We start from the raw sequence: 21,893 nt of genomic DNA, 5'->3' as shown, positions 1-21,893 counted from the left end.
AGTAAAAAAAATTCCGTCTCACTACCTTCAGTGCCCTTGAAATGACCATGATAATCAATATAGCAATGAATACAGATAGGTTTTGACGCGTCCGAGTTGTTTTTCTAATCCATCACAAGACAATATCTTACATCATAAAATATGAATAAGTGAATAATGATAATGATATATACCTGAGGTTCCCTGATGCATTATACTGCAGATCGAAAAATAGTTCTTTTTTTTCTTCTTTAAAACTCTGTAAACAGCCACGGTCATGGTCATATTGAGTATAAAATTGAGCATGTACATGTTAATTCTACCACTGACTCTATGATTACAGTACTGTGTAGGAATCGTGCTTGGATGCTAAACATCGGTGCTCCTGGTGCTAATAATATCCTGATTGCCCTTTATGATTTCTGAACCATTTCAAACTTTCCCAACCACGCATTCAAAGGGGACGCTCACCCTTATTAGAATCTTGATTATTTGAAGTGTGACGTCACGCGAGCAGCTTTCGTACATATCGTATATGGTAAAACAAAAATCAATGAAATGTCATTTTCTCAGTAAATTGAAAACGGTTTTTATCGTACCTTCAGAATATCAATAGAAAAATTATCAAAAAGATTTAAAAAAGGGCATCATGAGCAACTAAAAAATAATTTTTTTTTTTGCATTTTATAATTCATAATTATGGGGCAGCTGCTCGCATAAATAAGTCACCGAATCAAAAACTTAATATTCTATTAACTTTCTTAATTTTTAATGGATTTTACTCATACCTTCACCAATATTTTTGTCGTTCTGAAATATTGAGGAAATGGTCATGGCTTAGAATAGAGAATCGAAAGGCTTGGAAAATCAATTATGAAGTTAAACTCTAAACTATAATACCCCAAAATACTAGTATTATTTAAAATTGTTTCCGTAAGTTATAAAGTCTGGATTTAAACTCTAACAAATGACACTGTCCTTGATGGGTTCGTTTCTGAGAAATCTTTTTTCTCTCCTGCTCCAGACATCATATTAGCTATAAAAGTTTCTAACGATCGCATTAATGTTGTAACAAGAATATAAAACATTTGATATATACTAAATTTGTTCAGTTATCTATTTTTCTATAGAATGCGTTAACTAATGCTTGTGACTCGTCAGAGTATAGGCCTGATATGAATTGACTAAGATGAGCGTTTCCCCAATGGTGTTCTGTTACACTCGGTTGTCAGACAGTTGACTCATTGCTGTTGGTAGCTGTTGTTGAATGGTATGTTTCGATGGCTTTCGCCGACAGCATCGCAGCTTCTCCCCGAGATACTCCCGAAACTGCGGCGCCGAGAAAGCATACACGAAGGGATCGACCGCGCTGCACGACTGGTACAGCAACAAGAAGACGAACAGGGTGATGCGCTCCCTTATCCAGCCGACCGACGCCCATCCCGAGATGTACTTGTAGAGAAGAAAAGTGCTGACGGGGGCGCGAAGGAGGAAAAACACCAGCAGGATCAGGATCACCATCCTCGTCAGTTTGGTCTGGAGGGGGCGGACCGGCAGGGCACACTGTTGCTTAGCAACAGTTTGCTTCTTTCGGAAGGTGTTATTGAGCACGCGCCAGAGGATGCGGACGTAGCAGACGATGAGGATGCTGCCGGGGATAATGAACATGACGGTGTAGGAGTACATGTGATTGGCGAGGTCCATGGGGGTAGCCGGCTGGCAGACCAAGAAGTAAGACGGTACGTGCACCGTTAAGGAAGCTTGATATGAAATAAAAGGCACCAAAAAAAAACGATTTTTATTTTGGGCATAAAATAATGATTGTCGAAGGATCAATAGTCCCGCTACCAACATGGGACCCAATCTCTAAAGGATTTGCAAACAGTGGCGTAAAGATCGAGAGTAAAAATTAAGGTGGTAAGATATGGTGTATGGGGCAGAAATTATTCAAAACAACGAAGTTGCGAGAACTGAAAAAAAAAATGAATTGAAAACTGATTTAGTGAATTAGATTGCTGATTTAGTGCATTCATTTCTGCGACTTATTTCATTATAAAGGAGACACATTATTCTCACATTTATAAAAAAATAAAACAATTATGATTTCATTAATAACATTTAAAAAAAAGTGGGGATGTGACATTAATTTAAATTAAAAATTCAATAACTTCGTTATTGTTATCCGATTTTGATGCAATTTTCAGCATTTTGCTCTGTGAATATTACTCTATTCATTCCGATAGAAATATTTTCAGCCTGGACCACCCCTTTAAGAGTGTGACTCTAAGGCTCGTATTCTGAAGTCGGGTTTAACTTAAACTCAGGTTTAAAGTCGTGGTTTAAGTATGGATAGCCAATTGTTACATAAATCACCAACAGTAGAGATATCATACTTCAGCTCATTTGGCTTTCAAATCATTCATAATTGTCTAGGAAGTATAAAAAGATGACTGTCTTCACTATCGATGAATCAGGAAAGAGCTCAGTAAACATAAGAAGCATACAACTTAATAAAAATTGTGATACTTTTGGCTTCCCATACTTAAACCACAACTTTAAACCTAAGTTTAAATTAAACCCGACTTCAGAATACGGGCTTCAGACTGGCTTTGCTTCATACCAATGCCGTGTGATCCTATACGAACGCCACGATTGGCCTTTCGTAACTGATGTTGTGAACCATTAAAAAAAATTCTACGATCAAAACGATTGCCACGACTGATCTGACACGTCTGATATGATCTGATAAGGTCAATACGATACTCCACGAGCAAGTACGCCGTTTAGATCGTGGCGTACAACGTTACAGTGGGAATTATGTATTAAAGGGGAATGAAACGTTTGAAAAAGTAGACTTGTGTCAAAACAGAAAAATCAAAGAACAAGAAGAAAGAAAGTTTGAGAAAAAATCAGACAAACTATGACAAAGTTAGGAGCATTAATATTGCAATCACTAATGCCATGGAGACCCTCCCATTGGCAATGCGACAATGATGTGTGATGTCGCATGTGAACAACTTTGATCATGAAATACACCAAAAATGTCTCTTTTTGCTTTTCCTTATGGTGATACAAACTCTTTATCCATGATAATTATATTCTCTAGAAATCTGTATTACATGCCCCCTATAGAAATAACACATAATCCACCGATAAATGTGATAAAAGAGGCAATTCTAGTGAAATATACATTATACTAAAGAAATGGGGAGAGTTGTTTACAAGTGACATCACACATCTTTGTTGCATTGCCAATTTGAGGATCTCCATAGCATTAGTGATCGCAATATTCAAATGCTCATAACTTTGTCATTATTTGTCCGATTTTTCTCAAACTTCCGTAGATTTGTTTCTTTGATATTTCTGTTTTCACACAAGCTATCTTGTTCCAAATGTTTTATTCTCCTTTAAATATGAAATTTTACTGCAGGAAATGCTATCAGCAATACCTACCCAACCAGCTTATGGTGATTGCGATAGAAACTCGGTAGCCATTCCAACGTCCGACTGATTGTAGAGGGTTGATGATCGCATCGTATCGGGTGAGGGTCAGGAGAAGCAATGTGAAGCACGAAACTTGATATGTCACCTGAGAGAGAAACCGAGAGAAAGGGGAAAGTATTCAGGATGTGGAAGATGAGGATGATGATGATGGTGGTGATGATGATGATGGTGATGATGATGATGAAGATGATGATGGTGATGATGATGATGATTGTAAAGATGAAGATGATGATGATGGTGAACATGATGATGATGATTGTGAAGATGAAGATGATGATGATGGTGAAGATGATGATGATGATGATGGTGATTGTGAAGATGAAAATGATGATGGTGGTGAAGATGATGGTGGTGATAATTAGGGTTATGATGATGAGGTTGATGACGATGAGGGTGATAACGGTGATGATTATGATAATGATGACGTTGATGATGACGATGATTATGATGAAATACTATTGATGAGTTTGTATGATTGTTCTCCAATACCCACTCTCTTGGTGACATGGGAATAAATGTGATTGTCATCTATGACGATGATAATGATGATGATTACGATGATTATGATGATATTGATATTGGTAATGATGACGATGATGGTGATGATGGTGATGATAATGATGATGATATTGATAATGATAACGATGATGATGATGATTACGATGATGATGATGATGATGATAATGATGGCGAGGTTGGTGAATATGATGATTATACTAACGATGATAATGATGATGATTACGATTATTATGATGATATTGATAAAGATGACGGTAATGATGATGATGATTTTTATGATTATGACGATTATGGTGGTGATGATTATTATAATTACGGTGATGATATAATGATGGCGATGATGGTGAAAATGAGGTTGATGATGATTACGATAAGCTTGTTGTTGATAATGATGGTGGTTGCAGATGATCGTATGTCATTCACTTGAAAGTCACGCCCAAAGAAATATATATATGACGAAGAGGATGGCTGGTCTAAAGATGATTGCGATGATGGTAATGATTGATGAAGGTGCCGGTGATGATGACATGGTTGTGGTGATGCGATTGTGGTGGTGGTGTTGTAGCTGTTGATTATGATGATGATAATGGTAATGACACTGAAGATGTTAAAGGTCAAGTCCACATCAGAAAAATGTTGATTTGAATCAATAGAGAAAAATCAGACAAGCATCCCCCACCCCCATCGTACCCCGGCAATCGTATGGTGACCACAGGTGACCAGCCGGTAACCAGCCCAAAATGGCCAATCGCAAGCAAAGTTATATCGTCATACCTCAGTCACATTCAAGTCCGATTCGACGGTTACGATGAACTTGCGATGTGTTTTGGGCCTTTTTGGACTGGTTGCCGGCCGGACATCCGTGGTCGTTGTCCGATGACCAAGGATCTCAGGTAGCATCGGAGGGGTGGTCGGACAAAGATGTCTTGGAGTAAAAGTCTTCAGATGTCTGCACCGATATTATAATCGCGCCCACCCACATCGTTCCGGCCGTGAATCGACCGGTGTCGATCCCTAGCAACGGAGGTCAAGTCCTTGAGAGCAGACATCGGAAAGACATCGGCCGATTATCGACCGTTAATGTGTCTGTTCGGACATAAGTCACTAACCGACTGATGTCCGACTGGTATGCATGGATGTATGATCGATGTATGATCAATGTGATTGACATTGGCCGGACATCGGCCCATGATCACAGATACATCGGGGACCCTTTATAAGCCGCATCATTTTGCATGTACAACTTTCAGCGCGTTTGCACACTATACAACACAAAGTACCCCCGCCAACATTCGTCCAGGATGATCGTAGGATGTCCGTAGGATACTCTACCAATGCTCGTGTGATGTCCGGTTCATCGTCTGGCTTTCGCACGAGCACCGTAGGATTGATTGATTGAATTTCTTCTTCTTCAATTTATATATATATATATGTATCCTTTTTTTGGGGGGGGGGTATCATCCACAAGCTGACATTTCGGAGAACTATTTACAAAGTCAGTATTATTCCTACAAACCCTATTTTTTGTCTTAAACGAAATTTCATCAGTAAAGGATTTATTCGTTGTTTAGCAAGAACTCCTCATTATTCAAAAGGCATACAAACAAAAAATAAGCGAAGCATTTCTTTAATGCCTTTGAAATGAGATTTAGATGTCATTTTGCACTCCAGGAAATCTCCGTGAATCAAGTCCGTGATCCGTTAAGCACGATATAACTTCAATTTTGTAGCGTTCTAAAAAAAAGTTGATTAGCTGAAGATTTAAATAACTTTTTTAAACCTCGTTTATTTAGCCAATGATACAGTCACGAAAAAGATTACGCGCATGTGCACGACAAGAAATGACTGTTACGCGCAACTGCGGTCCCTTGCAAATCTAAAGAAGCCTGTATGTATGATAGCGATTTGACCAACCCCGGACACAATAACAACTTTCACACTTTTTGTTAACATGGACGGATTATTGTTCTCATCGCATGTTTTATTAGTATTTCTCATTTTTTTTTCAAACGAACTGCTTGCTCAGTTGTGTCCCTTTTTTAATCAAAGTTTGTAGAATGTACATATATGTACATTCTACAAACTTTGATAAAAAAAAACAAACAAATATTACTGTAGAAAGTGACTAGGCTCGGGGATAAAAATTATTATAATTATTTTTATCCCCGAGCATAGTCACTTTCTACAGTAATATTTGTTTTATTCTATTTTTATGCGTATATAATTTTTTGGGGGGGTGTGAGAAACCAACTTTCCCCATATCTTTTGCACGCAGCAATCAGTCAACAACCGTATGAATTATCTGCTTTTCAAATTTCATCCTCAATAATAAATTATTGCCAGATTTTTTTATCGCGATGTCTTCATTCCAGCTTAACACGCGATTCCGACGGATTCCTTCCACATTAATGTGTCGGGCCTTCGGAATTAAATGATTTGCAATTCGTCTGTTGTTTTCTTTTTTAACTTCACCTGTTTTTCACGTCACTTCACGCCACATTAGATCGGCAATGCATAATATGGGCCTCATTCACTTCACGGGATTCAAAGCAAATCGATGGTGAAATCCATTATAATTCTGCACTGTCAAACATCCAAGTCGTGCTGCTTTCAAAGAAGGCCGCAATTATTATACACTTGCAGAATAAACGCTGTTTAAAGTTATATACTACACACTTAAAATGTTGGGCAACATATTGTCCACTGTGTTGGGTTATGTATGTTGGTAAGAAATATAATTATATATGTTTTTGGCAATTATTATCCAATTGAGCGAATTTATTACCAATTTATTAGTTGTTATCCAATCTGGACATATTTTAGCCAACAGCTGTGTGGACAATATCTTGCCCAGGGTTGGTTAAAAGTTGGGTATGTTTTGCCCAACCATTTAAAGAGTGTACATTGTTTACCATGTGAGTCTTACAGCAGTTGTTAAACAGTTTAAACAACCGTAATTTATTGAGAATCGAGTATTAAAATATAAATTTATTGTTTAAGATTTAAACACCTGTTTAAATGTTTAAACAACTAATCTGAGGTTCATATATTAAATATTCAAATAGCGTTTTTATTGTTTATAATTATTCACACGATTCACTTTATGAACTGGAAGTGATTTGTATCATCACTGTAAAACTAATCTTCGAATTCATTTCGTATTCCGTTATCTTGAATTTCCATTTAACGGTTTCCAAGGTCTTTGCCCTTAAAAAAATATTAATAATTACATAAATGACTCATGGACAACATATGATATTGATGTTTCCAGCATCACATTTTGGCATAATATTTTTGTGAAATATATACATTTAACTGGATTCATGCTCGAATTTGCTGTTGTACTTGTGTTTTTGTTCATATTGTTTATACGAATATTTTATAAGGAGGCTGTACTCTACAAGCTTTGCTTTTTAGCAGACCCCTCTGTTCCCAACCTGTTTGTATTGTTACATATGAGAAGAATTGTAAGAGCAATTACATTCATTTATTTAGTTATTTCCTCTTTTAGGATATTTATAGCATAGAATGACCAAGAATGTTCCAGTACATCTTTTTTGGACATAAGTAATCTTTGAATACTGAATAGAGATCGCTTTGTATAGACTTGTATTGATAGAGGAAATGAACAATAGGCTTAGCTATTTTGTTGACATTGTTGATTTCAATGAGGTCATTCAAGAGTATTTCAAATGTAGACTGCTCTAGAAATGTGCAGAATGTTCTTTATCAGACAATACTAGAAACCTCTAGAATAGTGAATACTAGAAATTTCTAGAATAGTTGAAATGTGTATATATAAGGTGGCAGTTTCTTCAAGGATCATCATATCAGATCACTTCATTATATCAGATCACTTACCTTCATCATATCAGATCAGAACTCAAAGTTTCACGCCAGACTTTATGTCAGAGCCGAGTTTTTTCCACCCGGAATACTTATCTTTTGTGGAATTATTTGCAAGCCATAAATGAACTCTTTGCAGTTATTTTGAGAGAGGAAATTCTCAGTTCTCGTCGAGATCATCAACCTGTTTTAATGAACGCTTTTCAACCCAAGGATTGCTGAAATTGACTGTTAATCATCATCAGCATCGTCTTCACGGACATAGAAACATGAACGAATCTTGGAGCCTACAAAGCATTCATTAAGTAAGACTGATTGAGTGGTAAGCCCCAGGGGTAGATATTTTGGGGTAATAATTGGAGTACGGATATTATTAAAATGACCAATCGAAAATTTCAAATTAAAAAAACAAAGTTGAAGCAAACTAAAGGGCAATACAATACATACCACATTATGTAGATTACAATGTATAGCCACGGTATTAAATGAAAAGTCCACCCCAACAAAAAGTTGATTTGCTAAAAGAGAGTTATCCAACAAGCATAACACTGAAAACTTCATCAAAATCGGGTGTAAATAAGAATGTTTTGACATTTTAAAGTTTCGCTTAATTTTACAAAACAGTGATATGCACATCCTAGTCCGTATGCAAAGAAGGAGACTTATGACGTCATCCACTCACTTTTTCTTTTGTATTTATATGAAATATTCTAATTTTCTCCTCATTGTCAAGTGAAATAACGATTAATTCCTCTCTGAACATGTGGAATTTTTAGTACTGTATTGTTTAATACTATATGGTTCAGTCAAGTTGGTACATATGTCAAATTTGTAAAAAAAATGAAATATTGCATAATTGAAACAATAAAAAAAGAAATAGTGAGTGAGGGACGTCATCGTCTCATCGACTGTCTGATTTTCATGTCATTAAGTTATGCATATCACTGCTTTGTGAAAAATAAGCGAAACTTTAAAATGTCATAGCTTTCTTATTTTACACCAGATTTTGGATGAAGTTTTCAGCATTATGCTTCTTTGATTTTTCTCTGTTTATTCACAGCCCTGGGGGGGGGGGCCACTTACATTGACGAGTGGATACCATGCGCGAACAAAAAAACGCGTAAAAAGGATGTCTTTTTCACGATAGGGCACGTTACGTACGTAACGTGAAAAGGGTGTCAAAAACACAAAAATAATGAAAAAAGGGTATCTATTTCGCTAGGAAAATTACGTGTTTAGGGTCGACTTTGCGGGGATGATATAACAAAATTAAAATGTTTCTATAATGTGTTTAGAGTCCTATTTGCGCGAGGTGTAGAAGGTTTGGTCGCAAATAAGGTAAAGCCGACGACCGAAGGACCCGTAACAATAAAACATTCCTGTACTTGTTTAGGGGTTCATTCCAGGGAATATTTGCCAAGAGTATCGTTTTGTTTCCAATACTTGTTAAGGGTAGGGTTTCACACGTCAATACTTGTTAAGGGGTGCATTTTCAGAATATGGAAGATACGTGTTTAGGGTGCTTTTCGAGGCCCCATGGTCGCGCATGGTATCCAGTCGTGAATGGAAGTGCCCCCCCCCCCCGGGTTCACAGCAATATTTTTCTTGGTGGACTTGACCTTTAAGAGAATTACGATCAACTATCATTTAGCTGTACAGTCATGCTTTATACAGTGCGTCCCAGAATAAACGAAACCGAGATTTAGCGATCATTTATCATAACTTAATCATAAATATGATAGACAAATGACCTACCAATTTAAAGCTTAGAATCTCCTCTTTCATCTGATATTACTTAGGTTATTTCTTATTCACGCATGAGTGAGCAAAAACAATTTGAAAAAAGGATACCAAAAACTCATTTGTCGGGGGTTCTGGGTTTCAAAAAGAAAACCACATTTCTAAAAAGTTCAATATCTGCTCTTTAATTTGGTACCAAAATTACAGAAAATGGTCAAGAAATAAAAAAGTTCTGGTCATTTGAAATAAGGCTTGTATTTCCATAATTTCATGAGATAAACGTGTTTTCACCGGTTTCCTACAAAAGCTTTCGCATCGTGAACAAAAGATTTAATGCATGGCTGATCGTCAACAAAACAGAGTGTCGAGAGAGTTTGAAAGCCAGCCTGGAGAACCTCTTCATTTTATGAAATTATTGAAATTCAAGCCTTATTTCAAATGACCAGAACTTTGTTATTTCGTGACCATTTTCTGTAATTTAGGTATCAAATTAAAGAGGAGATATTGAACTTTTCAAAAATGTGGTTTTCTTTTTTAAACCCAGATACCCCCCGCCAAATGAGTTTTTGATATCCTTTCTTCAAATTGCATTTGCTCACTCATGCGTGAAAGAAAATTAATCTCAGTAATATCAGATAAAAGAGGAGATTCTAAGCTTTAAATTGGTGGGTCATTTGTCTATTTTATTTATGATTAAGTAATGATAAATGATCGCTAAATCTCGGTTTCGTTTTTTCTGGGACGCACTGTACAGATAAAACCCCATATCAGCATATCATGACGAGAACAAAGATACTCTGCTTCGAATTAACATAGTTTAAAAGAATTTAGTTATTTCATTCAGTTTCATTTTCCAATGTATAATGATGGACTTTCAATCAAACCTAGAGGAAGTGAACTTTATAAACTCAGTCCTGGACGGGATCCTGTAAACACAATACTCTCTCTCTCCCTCTCTCTCTCCCTCAAGAAAAGTGAATAGTTCACTCCCCGGGAGTTTAAAAACTGCAGTGGTTTAATAGAGTGACTTTTATCTGAATTTCATCCTTTTAAAAGTGAAATTTGTGTGAAACATGCATATCTTCTCTCTAAATGCACTCCAAATCGAGTGATCATTTACTTCATTACCAAGGGGAGTGAACATTCCACTCCTTTTCCGAGATAGAGAGGTACAGAGAAAGAATATTTATAGGCCTTATTTGGTGGGGGGCGTGGTTGCGAACATTGCTCGAGTGCGTGGAAGGAGACATTGACATTACCGACTCGCAATTGCAACGGGGAAGAATATCAACAACATGGTTCATCTATTGAAAATGTTGGGCAAATCACAATGGACAGCTTTGATGCCTTTGTCGAAAATGGTGAACCGGGGCAGCAGATCGTCTTAAGATTTGGACCTGACGGACAATTATCAAATATGTCGTTTGTCTAGAGTCCATGCAGGACGATACTGCCGTTTTGATTTACCCCCGATTTTCGACAAAGACTGCATTGTCATGATGGACTTTTACAATAGATTATCAACGTTTCAGAAGGTGTCTGCCTATAGTGGTGGTTTATTTCCAATTCGTCTAATGCCAATTCGTCCAATTGCCAACTCGTCTACTATCATTTGGTCTACCATCAGTTCGTCCACTATCAACATGGTCTACTTTCATTTAATCTAATGCCATTCCGTCTAATAACCAGTTGGTCCGATAGCCATTTAGTCCATATACACCATTTGGTCAAATTGGACTAAGAGTTAATCGTGCAAAATGAATGAAAATGAAATTGATATAGACCGGTCATGCATGAGACGAAATGGTCATAGACGAAATGGTGATAAGACGAAGTGATGATTGGACCAAATGGTTGTTTGACGGAATGTTGATGGAAGGAGTGGCATTAGATTAAATGAAATTAGACCATTTGGTGAGTAGACGAGTTGGCAGTAGACGAACTGGCAATTCGTAGTTGTGGTTGCGAGTACTCTCTATTCATGACTCTTACAATGTGGATATACAAATCTACTCCTCTGAAATACTTCTAAACATTGTAGAAAAATTGAGCGAATACCTTCTAACGATTCTGTTTTCATAAGCGTGTCTATTGACATGATTGATGTGATGAATATAACCTACATAAGAAACATTGCACAGTTGTATTGAGAAAAGTGAATTTGATGAGTTGTCATTAAGTATCCTGCTCTCGAGAAAGGAATGAAGTTATTAGTGAAAGTTTGTCACCACAAATACAGGACTTAGCACATGTTTTTCACGGTTTCGATCTAGTATCAGAGGGTAAAATTTATTTCAAAAAGTAGGCTTTGTCATCATCAATCTAAGGTAAATAGCGTAATTGCGAAGAATCGCTTTAGATCGTAATAAAACATAATAGAAGCTGGTCAAAATAGGGGATATTTTGTCCACTTTGTAGAAGATCCTATTATGCTTTAAATAAAAGAATGCAATGTTATGCACATTTATTAAGGTACTCTTTTTTTTGCATTATTAGGTTACTCTTTTGGAAATCGATTGAGAATGGCACATGGGCCTACAGTTGGATTATTAATACTCGACATTTGTCTATATTTAGAAAGAAAAGAAATAAATGCAAGAAAATTGAGTATTTCTCAAATTGGTTATAAATGTATTCAAATGAATAAGCCTATATACAACTCAAAGGAAATCGTTTTGATGAGTTTGATTGCGGGATACTAAAATTTGTTTACAATATTCACGTATAGTTTTCTGAGTCATTCCGTATTTAAAACGATGGTGGGTGACGGGAGGAAATTGTTTTGTATTTGATAAAGAGGAAAATCTGGCTACTCACATAGTTAAAGTACCTGTAAATGCCGCCGCATTGAGCTAAGGAGTAAGAGCTGAACACATCTGCCAGTGACAAAATGGCTATCACAAAATCGGATGTGAGGAGGTTCGCGATGAAGTAGTTGTTTATGCTGTGAAAAGACTTCTCTTTGGCGATCACCAGAAGGGCGATGCTGATGAAGATGATGGCCACGGCCGAGAGTGCGATTTGGATTCGCTTGTACCAGAAAACCGCTCTCTGCATGAACCCATATTGGGGAATGTCAGGATAATAGCCGACCGTAGTGGCGTTCTCGAAGGCGAAGTCACTCCCGTCGTACTCGTAATCGACGAAGAGCGCGGCAGTGCTATTCATCCTGCCGCTTCTCCAGTGAAAAGAGGTATGTAGGATGCTTCTGTTCGCTCGATGGTTGCGTCGAGATGTTTGACTGTTGGATGGACTGTCTGTTTTTTTTAAATGTGCTGTTATACGGATAAGTAGCAATGCCCGTCCAGGGACCCGTTGCATAAAAGTTACTATTATGGTAACTTGCATGGAATCCTTGATTCTGATTGGCTGTTGACCATCGTTACCATTTCATTTCATTTATTTCATTTTTCAACATGGTATAGTTACCATGTTAGTGACCATTGGATGGCAGATTTACCATAATAGTAACTTTTATGCGACGGGCCCCAGGGCAGTACTTTGCCATCAGGCTTCGTGTGATTTGCGTGTTCAACCCTTTTCCTACAATTCTTGTCAAAATCGTTTCAAAATTCTGCATCGCAGACACGTACACTGATGAATGGCTTCCTCAAGGAGTGGCAACTTTCTTTCTTGTTTCCAGTTTAATTTCTTTAATAAATAAATAAATAATATATATATATATATATATGTATATAATATTTCAATAAAAGAGTTGCCAAAGCTCTTGTACATGTATAACTTCACACATTTGTATACTTTCTCCCGTATACGTTTACTGTATCAAAGCAATACCTTTGATCCAGCTGAGGCATGGCGGCTTGTCATTGTTCAAAACCCACCTGCACCCGACAAAGGAAATTATAATTGGTATAGTGTCGAAAATCTATCTGACGGTCAATTGGATCGGGGTCGCCCTAGCCACTAACCCGTCTCTGTGGTCTAGTGGTTAAGGCACCGGCGTTCAAAGCTGGGGGCCCGGGTTCGATTCCCGCTCATCTCCATATCTTGTGAAGGGTAGTGTATCTAAATTAGAAAAGGTTATTATATTCTCGGGAATCTCATGATATCATAAAACGGAAAGAATGACAAAAATATTACTGTGTTAGGAGAAGCCGGGTGATTGAGAAATAATGGTGATATTTCGGCCACCTTGTTTTCAGAGACATCGCGGAATTGGCGACTTGCGGGGAGATATCATTGAAAGTCAAATCTGACACCATCCCATGCAATTTAATTCAACTAAATTGGCGTGGTATCTTGAATTAATCTCTGATTGTGCTTTCCATAAAAAGTAGTTTGTCCTCCTAGTTTTAAAATCCTGGTGCCGCCACTTACGAGAGAGAGAGAAAAAAAGGGAGGAAATGGAAATATAGAGAAGGTATACGTGTGCGCGTGATAAGAACTCTCAAGTAAAGACCTACAGGCAGTCTGTCACATCCTCCATTTAGATTCCAAATTACGCACTGCGTCATCGGACAGATAGTTCAGTCATTTCCATCAAGATGGGGTAGTGAATATCTAATATTAAGAAACACTTAATTAAGGAGAGGATGGATGTTTTTTTCTTTTTAACGAGAAGTCTAGGGTAACTATTGATATCTTAGGTCAGTTAAGTGGATGCGAACCGCTTAGTTGTCAATTTGAATTAATATGCGTCTATAATTCACACCACCAAGATATAGCCCGTGTTGACAGCTAGAATAGACGGTCATTGAACTATCGCGCGATTCTATATGTACTGAGATTTCTGTACTTTATCATACTCAGCGTTTAGGGTTTGGCGTGAATTTTGAAGGACATATGAGAAATAGTGACTTTTTACCGTAAATCAACAAAATTATAATCGCTGAAGTAACGACCTTGGTAATCCGTGGATGGGTATTTCAGTTTCGGCTTTTTAGTCAGTCTGAATCGTCGTTGTAATAACGGAAAATTTTGTCAGTCTTCCCTTTGTATTTGGATTTATTTAAATGAATACAATTATATGGAAATATGTTCTTATCAACATTTTATACCAAATTCCAAACACCACGTCGTTCTTCAGACTTTTGCTGCGATAACCAATCTTGATTACTGCGAGTGTTGTCCTACTTAAGGCTTACAGCACGAAAGGTCGATAAAAAAATCAGATTTTCTGCACATTCATAATGCATAAGGCATTAGCATGATAATACTTTCAAGCAATATTCGCTAATATAATCAGCAATGCATTATGCATATCACAAAGGTTGCTTATAATCATTGTTTTTATATTCCGATTCTGTAATCGTTGCAGGAGTAATCCATTCCAAGTCACGAATAAAATTCTCTTTTTTAAAAGTTGTTACGTTGTAAATGAGATATGATTGAAGATTTTGGAGATTAAAGAAAAACGCCTTCTTTTCGAACTGCTTTATACAACTTGCTTTCATTTTTCATCGAATGCGTCGTTTTGGTTTTGTCATCACCATTTTTTTTATCAAGTCTCTACCACCCCCCTCCAACCAACCGCCTTCTCTTCCTCCTTGTCCATCCTCTTCTATTCATTTCAATTTCTTTCCATTCCTTTATCATTTTCCTTCTCCTTCTTCGTCTCGTCCTTTTTCTTTTCTTTTCTCTTTTATTTTCTTTCTTACTTTCTTTCTTACTTTCTTTCTTCATCTTCTTCTTCTTCTCCTCCTTCTCCTTGTTTCATCATTTTCTTTTCAGCACTTTCTTCTTGTTCGTCTTCAGTTGTGTGTTTTCCAAGCCATTGCAAGTGTCATCAGGTAATGAGATTCATGGCCTCATCAGGGGGCAGGGGTCAGTTGCCCTTCCCCGAAATTTCGAAAACTTAAATTTGTACCTAAAAATTCATCAAAAGTATATTAAACAAAATCCTTTATTCAACTTTACAAATGAGAAACAAAGAGCCCAATGACACGCTTGGTTACTTCGCCCCTTCGCTTTCGATTTTTGTTTTTTTCGAAAAAGTTTACGCGTCCTGCCCCCCCCCCCCCTCCAAGCAAAATAATCTGTGTAGGGCCATGATGAGATCACCATTCCATTTGTAATTCAAAATCGTGAGGCCTATACCTCTCTGATCGCCATCACTAGGCCACTCAATACCTTCGCAACAGTAGTTGCTTTGAAAACCTATTCTAGTTCTGCTGATCAACCGCATCGCTGCTGTATAACTTCAACCTCCGTTGCTGGCTTCCGGGGAGCAACAAAATTGCCTGCCATTCAAGGAATCAGTAGCGGACCGTGACCCGGAGGAGACAAAGCATTGGGGGGGGCACTGCCAATATGCCGTGCCCCTCCCCCATGCTTTGTCTCCTCGGGGTCACGGTCCGCCACTGCAAGGAATGTTGCCTCCCCGGGCCCCTCCGATGTTGTGAGAGCATGGTCCATGGTAAGAGGGACACATACGTTCGCACCACCCGCACACTTAGAAGTGGGAATGAAGATATAATATGGTTTATTTAGTCAGACTACGCCTCATGAAATATTCATCGAAAACACGAAACTTTAGGATATATCGTAATTTCCGATCCATCATCGATCACCTCAACTTGTCTGGCTCAATCAATTTGCCAATCCTTCAGTAGTTTCGTTGGACGCAGGTTCGAGTCTTGCCTCTAACGATTTTTCAAAGAATTCTTTTTAAATTGAAAACTGAGGCAAGACTCTGAAAAAAATACAAGTCCAAGATTGATAATCTCATTCAAAGCTTCTAAAGAAAAGTACGTTATGTGGTCATTCTCATTGCCCTTTCTGGCTTGTCAAGTGCTCTGAAATGAGAACTTTTCTTGCCCGGTCATTACACACTACTAATAGGCTTTCAACCTATCATATGCAAGGATTTCTGTAGCTCATGATAATAGTTAAAAATTGTAATTCTAAAAACTACATTCTAAACATTTAAAAAAAATGTAAAATTTTAAATTTCATAATTATGTAGGTAGTTCTGTGGGGAACGATTTACCCACTGGTATTACAACAAAGTTATCTGTGTTTTCTTTCAGAAGAGCGCTTGAAGAGTTGCTATTGAATGAATGAATGAATGAATGAATGAATGGCGAGCAACTTAAGATTATATTGTATTTTGTATAGTCGTATAGTCGTCAATCCACTCTTACTACTCTAAATGTCACTTGTATCGTGTATATTCAACTTTAATTGTGTGAGTTACACAGTGTATATAATTCATTAATTTTTTTATTTTCTTACAACGAGACAAATATCTTGTATTTGAGCATTATATTAAGAGATACCAGAAATGCCATTCTGGTTCCTATTTACCTGTCAAATATTTTCATTATACATGTATTTATTTAAGAACGGGTGTTTTTTATGCTGTAACTGTTTTTTTTTTTTTAAAAAAATCAATGTCAGTTAGGTTCAGTTCATTTGTTTTCTGAGGGAAATATGAGCTCATGCGAGGAACATGAAGTAATTCTTTTCATTTTGCGTAATTATGATTGCACGCAAACTTGCCCTTTTTGTCCTCTCTCAAATCAATTTACCTTTGTAAATATACATTCAATGAATGCACGTTATTTGCCCAGGGTGTTTGATGTGCATGGAAAGACACACGTTTTTATTTAACTCAATCACAGAAATGTGCATAAACCACTTGGAGGACGCATTTGAGACGAAAACTCTCCGTGAACAGACACCTGATCCAACAATCCCAAACAGGTATGACATATTTTATTCTAATTTCATCATTGCATCCATTTTACATGTTTTAGCTAAGACTCACGAAAATTCACCATCTATTTTGCCCATGCTGTATAGTTTGTGGATGTTATAAATCGTCTTTACTTTCCTTTTGACCCACTTTCGATAGATAGATATATACCAGGGGCCCGTTGCATAAAACTTTTTACCTGAGAAAACTCTGGTAAAAGCTGAAAACTAAGGTTAGTCTGTTTTCTGCCATTGACTTTAACACAGGGCAAAAACTCCGGTAAAAACAACCTGAGTTTTCTCAGGTAAAAATGTTTATGCAACGGGCCCCAGGAGTGATAGTTTTCCTGTAAAGGTGCATGCGTCACTCTGGCATCACTGGGTCGACAAATTTGTGCCCCGTCCACCTGCCATTACGTATATATTGGAAACGTTGTCTTCATTGATTGTTTCTTTTTGCTGTTTCGTTTTTACACTTGGTTGTATTTTTTCATACTTAGAGTTAACTAAGATATTCTTTCTACACTGGCCTCTATATACATATCCAATCGATCAATCTTCACTGTGTGTGTTATGTCGACCGACCTTGTTCTTTTTGCTCTTGTAAGCCATCTCAAACTTGGGGGAAACCCTCAGATTTGGAGAACAATTTCTGAGCAATCAAAAAACAAAGTCGTGAGTGTCAATCATCAGTGGAAGAGGATAGGTTCTACGTGGATGTGTGTTATTAAATTTTACAGAACTAAATAAATCAGAATTTCATAAATGATAATCTCCATGAACTGTCCGTTAATATCAAAAGACGTACGTGACCCATGCTAACCCTATATCGAGGAGCTTCCTTGCCTATATACCTCTGCCATGTCGGCTATGATTTGTAACTTTCCCCATGTAGCACGGGTCGCTAGCGCACGACACAGCGGACGTGACAGTACCTAGTAATAGAGATATATGTTTGAGGCAAAACTCGGAAAACATGAATATATATATTTGCTATATATTATTCGGAAGATATGAGTATGTTGCCATGGCTTTGGAAAGTGGGTACTAATCAGCACCACCTAATGTGTGTGTGTGTGTGTGTGTGGGGTGTTACACGAAGCAACCCTTAAAATTGGGTTTGGTATGTTAACATCTATAGATCCCCTTCATTTGGAATAATGATTTCTTTTTTTTTGGGGGGGGTGTTCTTGTTATCAAACCAGTACCCCCTCTTGAAAACTCGTTCCCAGACCCCTCTGTGTTGTCCCGACAACAGATTCATCACAGGTGTGCAGGACAACCTCCACGACCTTATACACTCGTAGTTATGGATACTAGCAATTCCCAACTCCTAAATCAGTAGGTCTATTCCGTTGGTTGAACAAGCACCCTTTACTGGACCCTGCATGTGTCGAAAGATCACGACACGAATTTTACGTATGTCTCTTTGATGTTTGAGTGAAACACTAAGTCATCCACTGCAATTACATTCTTCATTTAGATGCAGTTACTTAGGTCAGTAACTTTGTCTAGGATTCAGAATCGACCTACCTATCGTGGTCTAGTGGTTACCGACTCTCGTCTTTCAATCAGAGGGACGTGGGTTCGAATCCCATGCAGCCATATGGTGTGTATTCTCTCAGAAAGAAATCTACCCATATTGTGCTGCACTCGACCCAGGTGAGGTGAGTGGGTACCCGGTAGGATTTATTCTTTGACGCAATTAGCGCCGATAGGCGGCTCAGCTAGGGCCGGGGTAATGATACCATGTGTCAAAGCGCAATTGAGTATATGCACATAGTAGCGCTATATAAATGTACATTATTGTTGTTATTATTATTATAAGTAATAGTAGTAGTAGAAGTAGTAGTAGTAGTAGTAATAGTCATGGTAGTAGCAGTAGTAGTAGTAGTAGTAGTAGTAGTAGTAGTAGTAGTAGTAGTAGTAGAAGTAGTAGTAGTAGGAGTAGGAGTAGTAGTAGTAGTAGTAGTAGTAGTAGTAGTCATGGTAGTAGTAGTAGTATTGCCCCCACTGAAATATCAGACAAGCTAATTAATATAAGTCTCTAGGTATCGCCTGCCACATACCCCTGCTCTGAACTGGTCCGGCGCTAGGCTCTCTGTCTCAACATGCTCAAGTCGGCTACCAAACCTTGATTATCTGTCGTTTTAAGTCTTCATTTCGTATAAAACTTCAGGTAAAGCTAGGCTATACCTTTCATTTTATCTTGCTTTTAAGGTATTACGGACTTATGGAATATTAAAAAAGTCACCTTTTTATTTTTACCATCTGGCTAAGCATGTTATACTTTTTAACCCCCTTTCCACTTCATGAAACCAGAAAGCGATGAAAATGTTTCGCTATGAAGAATGTCCGTCATGAAATGTCTGTCCGTTGCCTGTTTTCTAGCTACATTATTTTGTACTGCCAACCGAATAAAAATATTTACCATAACCCCATAACCATTCAAACTTCAAGTGATACATCGGACACCGTTGCAATATTCAGGTGAGTCGGAAGAGTCATGCACTTTTTTTGTTGTTTGGATCGAGTCCTTTGCTTCCCCCATCACTCTTGAAAACACAATGTACCCAGGCCACCTCTTTCCCGTCGTTCACGGTCATTGAAGGTGTCATACTGTCAAGGGGCGGATCCACCCACCGTCCGGTGGTTCAACATGTTCCACACAACATGTCGCTCGGTGTGGCTTTTCTCACCCACAGCAGCTATATATTATGGCAGGCCATCTCCGCCATCAGCCAACAGCTCCTCGAAACCGCTGTGAATTCTGTCCAGTCGTATAGACGCATGATACTCGGATGGCCAAGGAGTGGATTAGTTGTTGACGTTTGAGGTAGACAGCCCGCCACCGTCAGTCTTCCTCTGTGGTCACTTTGGCTCGCCAAATTGGAATCAATTGTAATAATTGATTATTTATCTTTTTCACTTTACTAGCGTAACCAGCAGACTATGACAAAATAAATGTATGGGCCCATGCACAAGCATAATAGAGTCAGCATTGTCCCCAGACAATATTGGCCCCTGAAATGCTTTGTAGGATCTGATGCTGGATATGATTTCGACCTACATCTCTTCTGCTCGTTCTCCTGATCATCAGATTGAAATCGGATATACGTCGTCGGTTGAGACTGTAGAGGTTATTTCAGTAAATGCTGGAATTAATACCAAATGCATTAAAGGGAATGCGTTGCTGTCGGCGATTCGCCATCCAAGGGTTAATTTCGTAAGTTTCGACAGCCTTGGAGTTGGTTATAAGGAGGGAGCAAGCTCCAGACTGGAGTAGTTCATGGAAAGAAGGTGCAAAGGTAGGTTTCTATTTGAATCTCGATCGAGTTCAGCAAAAAGGATACGTCGATTTGATCCTCCCGTGATTCGGCTGATCAGCCGGCTGAGGGACGGGAAGGTTCACCCTGAAGAAAAAAATGGAAAAATAGCAGAAAAAAACCCTCTGGGTAATTGGAATATGATGTCCAAAGAAGAGGTGAAAATCGTGATTGTGGTTAATAAATAACATTTCACATAGGAGTTTTGTAAAGTTTCTGGTAAGCATATAACTGTTTTCACAAAATATTGCTGAACTTTGAATTTCAATAACTTAGTTAATTGTTATCAGATTTGAAGAAAGGTATTTAATCTATTGATATATTTTTTTTCCAGCACGGAGTACCCATTGAAATAAATAAAAAGATGTTAATTTGTTTCGTGGCTTAAACGAAACACCTCCACATTTTCTTAAAATAAGGTAACTTGAAAAACAAATCTCAATTTATTCTTTGTTTAACATGAGGCCCGTATGATTATGAAAACACATTTTTTCATAAAATAAAAATATTTCCATCCAATTTCATAATAATCTTTTTATCCACAAACCGATCTGTTTTGTCTACAATTGAGATGGAAGAAGGACAAATGCACATAAAAAGTGCTTTCCATTATGCATGTCTCTAGAGTTCCTTATAAAGTACATTTGTCGATGAGGCCATTTGCATTTTTCAATATTTAGGCGTGTTTTATTCCTCAAATATGAATAATCACATTACCTGGTGTTCTGATTTTGAGAATGCCAAAATAAGAAAAAATAGAAACATTAAACATGAATCTACTTTGATACTTTTCGATCATGACTCAAGCCCCGGGGGGGGGCACTTGCATTGACGAGTGGATACCATGCGCGACCAAAAAAAACACGTAAAAAGGATGTCTTTTTCACGATAGGGCACGTTACGTACGTAACGTGATAAGGGTGTCAAAAACACAAAAATAATGAAAAAAGGGTATCTATTTCGCTAGGAAAATTACGTGTTTAGGGTCGAATTTGCGGGGATGATAAAACAAAATGAAAATGTTTTATAAAGGATGTCCTTTTTGCCCCAACACTTCGTGTTAAGAGTCCGATTTGCGCGAGGTGTAGAAGGTGGGGTCGAACTAAACCAAATAAGGTAAAGCCGACGACCGAAGGACCCGTAACAATAAAACATTCCTGTACTTGTTTAGGGAAGTTTAGGGGTTCATTTCAGGGAATATTTGCCAAGAGTATTGTTTTGTTTCCAATACTTGTTAAGGGTGGGGTTTCACACGCCAATGCTTGTTAAGGGGTGCATTTTCAAAATATGGAAATTACGTGTTAATGGTGCTTTTCGAGACCC

At 37.8% G+C, this 21,893-nt stretch overlaps 1 protein-coding gene across 1 annotated transcript; it reads right to left on the bottom strand.

The window, feature by feature from the left end:
* Window positions 1-1,194: 1,194 nt before the first annotated feature.
* Window positions 1,195-12,806, bottom strand: LOC121414855 (kiSS-1 receptor-like). The gene is made up of 3 exons (XM_041607909.1): window positions 12,406-12,806; window positions 3,433-3,568; window positions 1,195-1,739 (listed from the first exon to the last, which is right to left on the bottom strand). Exons 1-3 carry the CDS (start codon window positions 12,754-12,756, stop codon window positions 1,195-1,197), a joined length of 1,032 nt encoding a protein of 343 aa, XP_041463843.1. The 5' UTR covers window positions 12,757-12,806.
* Window positions 12,807-21,893: the final 9,087 nt, after the last annotated feature.

This window comes from Lytechinus variegatus, chromosome 5, assembly GCF_018143015.1.
Source record: "Lytechinus variegatus isolate NC3 chromosome 5, Lvar_3.0, whole genome shotgun sequence".
NCBI classification, from domain to species: Eukaryota; Metazoa; Echinodermata; class Echinoidea; order Temnopleuroida; family Toxopneustidae; genus Lytechinus; species Lytechinus variegatus.
Note: the sequence above shows the minus strand (reverse complement) of the source record. Positions and strands in the feature narration are given on the sequence as shown.